The sequence below is a fragment of the Mizuhopecten yessoensis genome, unplaced genomic scaffold (genome assembly GCF_002113885.1).
Source record: "Mizuhopecten yessoensis strain PY_sf001 unplaced genomic scaffold, ASM211388v2 scaffold921, whole genome shotgun sequence".
NCBI classification, from domain to species: Eukaryota; Metazoa; Mollusca; class Bivalvia; order Pectinida; family Pectinidae; genus Mizuhopecten; species Mizuhopecten yessoensis.
In genome coordinates this window covers 144,973-155,335 of record NW_018403788.1, presented here as the reverse complement: position 1 = coordinate 155,335, position 10,363 = coordinate 144,973, and the positions used below count along the sequence as shown (strand labels likewise).

The window sequence follows — 10,363 nt, the reverse complement described above, 5'->3', positions numbered from 1 at the left end:
CCCCCCCTTCCCCCACCCCCAATAATAAATATACCTAGGGATAACAATCAGACCATACTCATAGAATCCCCCACCCCTTCCCCCACCCCCAATAATAAATAAACTTGCAATTATGAAATGAATCCCTTCACTAAAAAGGAAAAGGTAGATAGCAATGAAATGTTAGTGAGAATGATGAAGTTGTTAAAACTCTCTCATTAGACTGTTACTGATACATATATATCACTGTTCTTTAGGAAATATCTCATCAGAAGAACAGATCAATCCTTACGCTCATAAGTCAGTTACCAACAGTTATCAATTTACAGAAAAGCTACAATTGTTGACAAATTTATCCTGACCAATCTTAACTTTGTATCTGTATTCTTTGTAAAAGTAACACTACAGTCAACAAGCAGAAAATGTCTGTATATTGTCCTAATCATTTGGTTAACTGAGAATTTTGGACGTCATCTTTACCAATAAATCAGACATTTTGATAGAAATATGAGGTGTGTGCTGTGATTATGGAGTCTAGTAAGTGTGGAGAGATGACAACATTGCTGTAACTGTAAAATGTTTTCTTCCAAATATGGATTAAACCAGTAATGGAAGCGAAGACTTGAGTGGGTATAAATCGTGGTGATGCGGGGAGTTGACTACAGGCCAGCCTCCATTGTTTATCTTCTCTGTTGTAGACGATATGTTGTCTAATATATGACCTCATTTTTATAAATTTTCTTCAAATTCTGTTTCTGCAGCCCTCATGATTGGTTCCTCTGCTATCTCCGCCCCAATCTCTTACTGTATACAACAAAGCAAGCACATCAAATTACAGCACACCCATCAACTCCTTTATACATCCCAATAGGGCATCAACTCCTTTATACATCCCAGTAGGGCTTCTATGTGAAATACACTCCATCTTCATCTCCATATGGAGTTATACAATGTTATACATATAAAGGACTGATTCACTCAGTGTTAAAATAATGTTGGGATGTATTTTATTTGTTTAGATCAAATGCTTTGAAATTTTTATTTAATAAATTCAGATATATGAGGTATGGTTTTATCTAATGGAGTGCTCTCCCCTGGTGCCCGAAGCCTAGTTGAATAGACCTAACTAACAGAGGTGAATTTGTTTCAGTGTCCTTTGTGAATTGGATTATTTGTGCTTGTGGAGGCAGCAATCAATGGTTTAATCTATGGGACGCCTGGCCCGCTATGTCAGTGTGATGTCTGGCAGACCCATGAGGCCAGCATTCAAGCCCTCGGCTCCTCATCCTAAAAAACAAATTCCTATGATTTACCGAAAATTTAATTAGTGTTTTTTTGTCTGTATTTACGAACAATTTTGTGGCATTGTCCAATCTTCCCTTTCTCACCAAATATTAAATTATGTCAAACGAGACGAAGGCCACAAGGAAAGTTGTCGTAATGATAAATGAAATGTATACTGTAGCTCTCCTTACAGCTAAAGTCTAAACATTGAGAAAACTTTCACACACAAAGAATACAATGAGGGCACAATAAGTGCACAATTTAATGACATCATTAGGATGTCATGTCCCCATAAATTGCAATGTGTCATCTAGTGACATCAGAAGGATGTCAGATCAGAAAGGTTTCCACAGTGTATAATCTAGTGACATCACTACTGAATTCACATGTATCTATAAACTACAATATGTAATCTATAGAGACATCAGAAGAATGTCAGATCAGTAAGATCTCCATAAACTACAATATGTAATCTATAGAGACATCAGTAGTATGTCAGATCAATAAGATCTCTATAAACTACAATATGTAATCTAGTGACATCTCCATAAACTGCAATATGTAATCTATAGAGACATCAGTAGTATGTCAGATCAATAAGATCTCTATAAACTACAATATGTAATCTAGTGACATCTCTATAAACTACAATATGTAATCTATAGAGAAATCAGTAGTATGTCAGATCAGTAAGATCTCCATAAACTACAATATGTAATCTAGTGACATCTCCATAAACTACAATATGTAATCTAGTGACATCAGTAGTATGTCAGATCACTAAAATCTCTATAAACTACAATATGTAATCTATAGTGACATCAGTAGTATGTCAGATCAGTAAGATCTCAATAAACTACAATATGTAATCTTTAGTGACATCAGTAGTATATCAGATCAATAAGATCTCTATAAACTACAATATGTAATCTATAGGAGATCAGTAGTTTGTCAGATCAATAAGGTCTCCAATATGTAATCTATAGAGACATCAGTAGTATGTCAGATCAATAAGATCTCCATAAACTACAATATGTAATCTATAGTGACATCAGTAGTATGTCAGATCAATAAGATCTCCATAAACTACAATATGTAATCTATAGAGACATCAGTAGTATGTAAGATCAGTAAGATCTCCATAAACTAGAATATGTAATCTATAGTGACATCAGTAGTATGTCAGATCAGTAAGATCTCCTTGAACTACAATATGTAATCTATAGTGACATCAGTAGTATGTCAGATCAATAAGATCTCCATAAACTACAATATGTGATCTAGTAACATCAGTAGTATGTCAGATCAGACAGATCTCCATAAACTACAATATGTAATCTATAGTGACATCAGTAGAATATCAGATCAGTAAGATCTCCATAAACTACAATATGTAATCTATAGTGACATCAGTAGTATGTCAGATCAGTAAGATCTCCTTAAACTACAATATGTAATCTATAGTGACATCAGTAGTATATCAGATCAGTAAGATCTCCATAAACTACAATATGTAATCTATAGTGACATCAGTAGTATGTCAGATCAATAAGATCTCCATAAACTACAATATGTGATCTAGTGACATCAGAAGGATGTCAGATCAGTAAGGTCCCCATAAAGTGCAGTTTAGAACCAAGTGACATGATTAGGATATCAGTAAGATGTCACATGTCCTAGAACGCATTGTATAATGTTGTGACGTGACATCAGTAGGATGTCAGATCAATAAGGTCCCCATAAACTTCAGTGTATAATAGGCTGTCTGCACTACCATCCATTAGTTTGATGATGATAGACAAATCTGCTTTAGTTGCCTGCATTCTCTTTGAGTATTCCATAAGACACCTCCACCCACCGAGTTTGTCACTATTACCAGACACCTATCAGACATTAAACGCCACAATGAAATTCTAGAATTCTAAGTAGACAAGGGGGAGCCACCTGTTTAGGGTTGACATTTTTAGTACATATTTTTATACCAATCTATTGGCTTTGTTTGGGAGGTGTAACAGGGAGTGTTTAGTCTAAAATCTCCAGGTACACCGTATCTCATCCTGTTATGTTCTTATCATAGGTTCGTCCTTGGCCTTCGTACACAAAAACTTACAGTCAAGGTCGTGGAACTTGGAATGTTGTTCCCAAGGGTAGTTCATTTGAACAATAGGTTTATAGATCTTCTGTTGATTCAGAAATAAAGCTGTTTTAACCATGACAAGATACTTAATTATGACATGTAGCTGTTTCTCTGGCCCAAAACATTCAACAATAAAACATAAGTTGCTGTCTTTGCACTCTTTGTACAGTGCTTTCCTGCTTATGCTACCATGGATTAGTACTATATTATAGCCTGCAATTATTTGTATTTTTTTAAGATTACCTGAAATCTGGTTACACTTTTATCTCAAAATCCTGATACAAATTGCCTTTATTTCTTCCCAAAAGATGCCTTAATGAATAGGTATTAAGGGTACATGTAAACTGTAGACTGTGTACTGTGAGAGAGAGATGATCTGCTGTTTTCTATATCTGTCTGTTTATTTCTACCACCACAAGGGACCCAGGCTTTGTTTAATGCCTCGGGGGACATAAAAGGTAACTATGGCAACATCACACATCATCCTCATCTTCATTTCATCATGCCTGTACAGTGGTTGGTTGCCTGTATTCAATTTTTTTTCACGTAATTTTTCATATTTTTTTGTCATTTTTTGTGGATTAATTTTTTTATTTTACTGTATTGTCTGGTTGTGAACTTTGACCTTGATTTTCCCCTCAGTCCTGTCACCTACCAGTCTGTGGACAGAACTCCTGTTTATAACCACTTTCAGCAATTGTCAAGTGAATATTGAAACTATTTCTGCCATTTCTTTATGTGTTTAATTGTAATAACATTAGCTAAGCAAATATTTTGATAAATAATTCACTCAATGATCAAAACCCACATAGATGTTGTCGCTTGTTATTGAAGTGAGGAAAAGGACGTTTTGTCTTCTCTGTTTACTTTTTCCCTCTGTTGTTCCCTTCATTGCTTACGGTTTAGCCTAATGCTGACCTAAAATGTTACCAGTTTGTGATGGTGGATCCAGCCCAGCTATTTTTATCCTTGTCTCATTGGAAAATCTTTCTGTCAGGCCATTAAATTTTCCTCAGAATCCAAACTGTTATTGTTAAGCATCTAGTGAATGTCTCCAAACAATTACACAAATATAAATGAATTAGATTTTTTTTTTTTTATCAAAACATCAAATATATAGTCAACTAGGATAAGAAAAGCTGGGTGTATAACGACAGTCCACCTACAAACTGTAACAGTGGCAGACAGACAGAGGTCATACGATTATTGTTATGTACCAATAACAGACGTTTATCACGATACTAATAAGCAGATTCATCTGTCACGGTTTCGTTAACCTGAAGTTGTTGAGTATATAATGACTAAATTAACAATGAGGGTCGTGCATGTCAATGAGTTCTCCTGCATGTTACGTCAATCAGCTCCGTCGCTGTTGTGTTTGGTAGTAAAAGTATTTTTTGTGTCTCAATAGAAAGGGTAAGAAATGTATTCATTTGTTTGACAGATAGATATTTTGGGATAGATGTTAAACTTTGTTTTCCATGCTAAGATATATATTAGAACTTTTTGGAATTAAGAAAATGACATACATATATAACCTTTTTTCCTTTTGGCTATTTTGACATGAGTAAGACATGATTTATCTTGTTGTTGATATTGATTACATAGTTACGACACCAGTGACATTCAGCTTCCGCCTTCGTTCTCCAATTCTAGCTTTATTTGGCACTTGGTTTTCATATCATCAATTTTTATATCTTATTACTCAGGAAAGCTCAAATAATAAATCATTTCACAAAAACACTTCCTTTAGATTGATGAATTTGAGGACAGTGAAATGCTTTCTCAGCATTTGTTGACGTATATATAGCTACAGTTTGAATTTCTACAGATTTCTTACCTTTGGATTGAATTTTAATAAAATGTTTGATATCAAAAAATATATGTATATCAATACACCGTTCAGTTTATTTTTTTGCAGTTTGGTGATGAAATCATCTTGTTGCATCTAGCAAGTCTTTTATTTTTTTAAATTTTAAATTTTTGTCTTCACAGATACATCATGTAAAATATCATATGAGTATACATATATCATGTAAACATATCCTCTCACAGGAGTCACATCTTTGATCTAGCAAGTCTTTGCCATAGGATTTTTTCTGACAATTTTGAGTTATATGGGTTTTTGTGTATATGACAGCTTCAATTAATCTTGATACAATAACTGTTTTATAAGTGTTCATCCTAAGTAAAATTCAGAGTTATTTATGATTTAGAAAATATGAATGCCGCATAGTAGGTTTCTATTGTAAAACTCTGAATCCCACTTCATTTCGGTATTAGTATTTTAGATTGTAAATGAAATATTTGACGCATTCACAATTTTTTGTAAATTATTTTGTTACAATTACTAATTATAAGTTCAGCATAGGAAAGCAAACGAATGTATTAAAGATTGCCTTTATCTATAGCAAGGAAAACTCCGCAGAGGAGGTCGACAACAGTAACGTATAGATGAAAGTGAGGCTTGCTCTGGATTTGTTATTTTCTGTGAAGAGTTAAAGATACAATATGAAAAGCAATGTTCATCTGAATGTTTATGTGCTCAGGAATATAGGGATGTAAGTGCTGTTGAGGTAAAACTTGAAATAGGGGTGTCTTCTCTGATATGTTGTTGACCACTGACTACAGGAATCGGTGTACACATCGCCCGTGAGGCCCTAGTGGTCAGTGTCCATAGCGATACCATCAAACAGGTCCACTACGTTCACATCACTGAACCAGAGAAGCTGAGGCGTGACATCTACCCAACCTTAACCAACCCCACAGCTATCTCGGTGGACTGGCTCACTGACCTTGTCTACATTGTCAATGACCTTCGGGTAAGTCAATGACCTTCGGGTAAGTCAATTAGCAATTTCATGGGTTCTTATTTTCACCATTTTGCATCTTATTTCCAGTGTCTTAATTCTGCAAAGAACACGAAAAAAACTGGTTATGTACGTCATGTACGTCACATAAGAATTCAGGAATGAATAACTGGACAATAAAGAGATGAGTCAGCTACCTAGTTTTCTGTTTTAACTATTTGATTTTAACAGATTTTATAGTACGCAGACAAATGGATCAGAAACATGCATTGTTCCACTTTCTGAATTAAATATACTGCAGCATTTATACTGCTGTCGTGGTTGTAACTTGTAGAGTCTGGGAGAAGCTTTCTGTTTTTAGAATTATGTTGGTGTCAAAAATATTGAAGAAGAAAAGAAGGAAGTTTGTTCCTGTGGATTTGACTGTATACTTGGACCCATTGTACTGTAATAGCAGATTATTACCAGGTGGTTGATTGTGTATGATGATCTAGTTCGTGACTGATTACAGATCTACCAGTGCGAGATTGATGCCGATTCCTGTGACATGGTTGCAGCAGGGCCTCTGTCTACCACTGCTACAGACCTGGAAATGGATCCTTTAAATGGGTTTGTATGATAATTGGGCCGTCATAGAACAATGCTCTCTGACACCTGCAAGCCGGATCTATAGAGAAATTACAAATAGATGATTGAGAATTCAATGCAGGCAGATTGGAACAAATCTACTTTTATTTTGACACTTTTACTTCAAAACATACATAATCATGCTATACATGCAGCAATCCTCTAAGGAAATTTTCCAGAATCAACTTCAGTTTAGCTGCAAATCCTAGACTAGGATGGTAGTAATTTTACAAGAAATCACATCTATTGTCATTTGGCGACTGACAAGCTCGTCTGTGGCAAGGAGTATTACAATAAATATGCCTCACTTATATAGAGTATGTAAAGTAATGAAAAAATTTGATGCTGACTCCTGAGGATTATGTAATGGAGCAGACGACATACTAAAAGTTAGGGCTACTGTGTAGTCAAGGCATCAGATGTGTGTGGGGTAATGGCACTTCATCATTCCAGGGTTGCTTCATATTTGTATTGAATTCTTGTACTTTCCATCTTCCTAAATAGGATAAACATTTAAAGACCTAAATTGTATAGAGAACACTGCAAATGACTTGTCAGAATGTTAAATGAAACAAAACTCTGTCTTCAGACTTATTGGGGTCAAGCTTTAACAGAGGGGAAAGGACAGAGAAACAGAATGGACAGAGAAACAGATTGGACAGAGAAACAGAATGGACAGAGAGAGAGAGTGATATATATAGAACAGTCAAGGAAAGGATAGTGAGGGAAAGGACAGATAGAGGATAGTGAGGGAAAGGAGACTGAGGGAAATCAGATTAAGAGAAAGGACAGAGTAAAGGGAAAGGACAGATAGAGGATAGTGAGGGAAAGGACAGATAGAGGATAGTGAGGGAAAGGAGAGTGAGGGAAATCAGATTAAGAGAAAGGACAGAGTAAAGGGAAAGGACAGATAGAAAATAGTAAGGGAAAGGACAGATAGAGGATAGTGAGGGAAAGGACAGATAGAGGATAGTAAGGGAAAGGACAGATAGAGGATATTAGGGGAAAGGACAGATAGAGGATAGTGAGAGAAAGGACAGATAGAAGATAGTGAGGGAAAGGACAGATAGAGGATAGTGAGGGAAAGGACAGATAGAGGATAGTGAGGGAAAGGAGAGTGATGGAAATCAGAGTAAGAGAAAGGACAGAGTAAAGGGAAAGGACAGATAGAGGATAGTAAGGGAAATGACAGATAGAGGATAGTGAGGGAAAGGACAGATAGAGGCTAGTAAGGGAAAGGACAGATAGAGGATAGGGAGGGAAAGGACAGATAGAGGATAGGGAGGGAAAGGAGAGTGATGGAAATCAGAGAAAGAGAAAGGACAGAGTAAAGGGAAAGGACAGATAGAGGATAGTAAGGAAAAGGACAGATAGAGGATAGTGAGGGAAAAGACAGATAGAGGATAGTGAGGGAAAGGACCGATAGAGGATAGTGAGGGAAAGGACAGATAGAGGGTAGTGAGGGAAAGGACAGATAGAGGATAGTAAAGGAAAGGACAGATAGAGGATAGTGAGGGAAGGGACAGATAGAGGATAGTGAGGGAAAGGATAGATAGAGGATAGTGAGGGAAAGGAGAGTGAGGGAAATCAGATTAAGAGAAAGGACAGAGTAAAGGGAAAGGACAGATAGAGGATAGTAAGGAAAAGGACAGATAGAGGATAGTGAGGGAAAAGACAGATAGAGGATAGTGAGGGAAAGGACCGATAGAGGATAGTGAGGGAAAGGACAGATAGAGGAGAGTGAGGGAAAGGACAGATAGAGGATAGTAAGGAAAAGGACAGATAGAGGATAGTGAGGGAAAGGGCAGATAGAGGATAGTGAGGGAAAGGACAGGTAGAGGATAGTGAGGGAAAGGACAGATAGAGGCTAGTAAGGGAAAGGACAGATAGAGGATAGGGAGGGAAAGGAGAGTGATGGAAATCAGAGTAAGAGCAAGGACAGAGTAAAGGGAAAGGACAGATAGAGGATAGAAAGGGAAAGGACAGATAGAGGATAGTGAGGGCAAGGACAGATAGAGGATAGTGAGGGAAAGAACAGATAGAGGATAGTGAGGGAAAGGACAGGTAGAGGATAGTGAGGGAAAGGACAGATAGAGGCTAGTAAGGGAAAGGACAGATAGAGGATAGTGAGGGCAAGGACAGATAGAGGATAGTGAGGGAAAGAACAGATAGAGGATAGTGAGGGAAAGGACAGATAGAGGATAGGGAGGGAAAGGAGAGTGATGGAAATCAGAGTAAGAGCAAGGACAGAGTAAAGGGAAAGGACAGATAGAGGATAGTAAGGGAAATGACAGGTAGAGGATAGTGAGGGAAAGGACAGATAGAGGCTAGTAAGGGAAAGGACAGATAGAGGATAGTGAGGGAAAGGAGAGTGATGGAAATCAGAGTAAGGGAAAGGACAGAGAAAAGGGAAAGGACAGAGAGAGGAAGGATTATGGGTGAAAGGAAAGCAAGGGAAATGACAGGAGCCTGTTTCAGTAGATATTAAGGCCACCTAGACATTCCGGTAATACAACTTCCCTTTTTGTCTGTAGGTTTTTGTACTTTACTCAAAGTGGCGACAAAGCAGGCCTTTACAGAATTGATACTGGTGATATCAGGAGCATGGGCCGTTTCTTTTCTATGCCAGCTAAACCCAAACTAGTGATATATTGTGAGCTGAAGGCATTCTTCATAGACCATGGTAACATGCAGCTGTATTTTCCCAACGACTCTCAGAACACCATGCTCACCTCATTCTTGGATGGCAGTGGTCTGGTGGACTTGCGTAAGGGCAAGGTTGTACGGCCAAACTACCACAACATAACCAGCATGGTTTTTTATAATGGCACATTCTGGTGGACCAATGGTATCAATGTGATGAAGGAGGATTATGATGTCAACAGGGACATGTTCTACCTCAACTTCCTGCCCTTCTTCACTCATCACTACACCTCCTTCAACCTGTACCTGCCTACCTCCCAGCCACCACCAGGTAGGGCTTGCCACACCATTCAAACTTCGGGATTATGTCATGAATTAAATTGAGTTTTTCAGATTTTGAAAATATTTTTGTTATGACAATTATCTTAAAAAAGTAAGAAAGGATAGATATGACTGTATCCTTCACTTGTTCATGTGTTGAATTATTCAAAACTGTACAGAGTATTTGTTATGATTACATGTTCCTTCAATGTGTTTCCTACAGCGCCACACAGCCCACCAGAGAATCTTCAAGCCCTGTTCACCTCTACTAGGGTCAAGGTCAAGTGGTCGGAACCCCAGAAGTTATCATACCAAGGTCGAGGGGCATGGGCACGCTGGCAGTATGAAGTCAGCATTATGATGAAGGAGACCCGTGAGGAGACCATCCTTCGCGGCATCGATGAGCAGACACTGGAGCAGGTGGACATGGTACCGGACAAAATGTACATCATCAAGGCCAGGGCCTGCTGTAAGCTTGGCTGCGGGCCATGGTCCAGCGAATTTATTGGCCGTACCCTGCCTGTAGGTAAGGACAGGTGTGATGTAGGACAGGATTGGGGGG

The 10,363-nt window shown here is 37.8% G+C and overlaps 1 protein-coding gene across 3 annotated transcripts in view; it reads left to right on the top strand.

Annotated features, from left to right (window-relative positions):
* The window catches only part of LOC110455210 (proto-oncogene tyrosine-protein kinase ROS-like), a 134,706-nt gene that overhangs the window by 79,688 nt on the left and 44,655 nt on the right, over window positions 1-10,363 (top strand). For 2 of the 3 annotated variants that reach the window (XM_021505194.1, XM_021505209.1), the window contains 5 exons: window positions 3,820-3,858; window positions 6,032-6,222; window positions 6,722-6,819; window positions 9,372-9,811; window positions 10,025-10,327. In XM_021505194.1, coding sequence (XP_021360869.1) covers window positions 3,820-3,858; window positions 6,032-6,222; window positions 6,722-6,819; window positions 9,372-9,811; window positions 10,025-10,327 — 1,071 coding nt within the window. The remainder of the gene's footprint in view (window positions 1-3,819; window positions 3,859-6,031; window positions 6,223-6,721; window positions 6,820-9,371; window positions 9,812-10,024; window positions 10,328-10,363) is intronic. The other variant, XM_021505201.1, reaches the window with a different exon arrangement.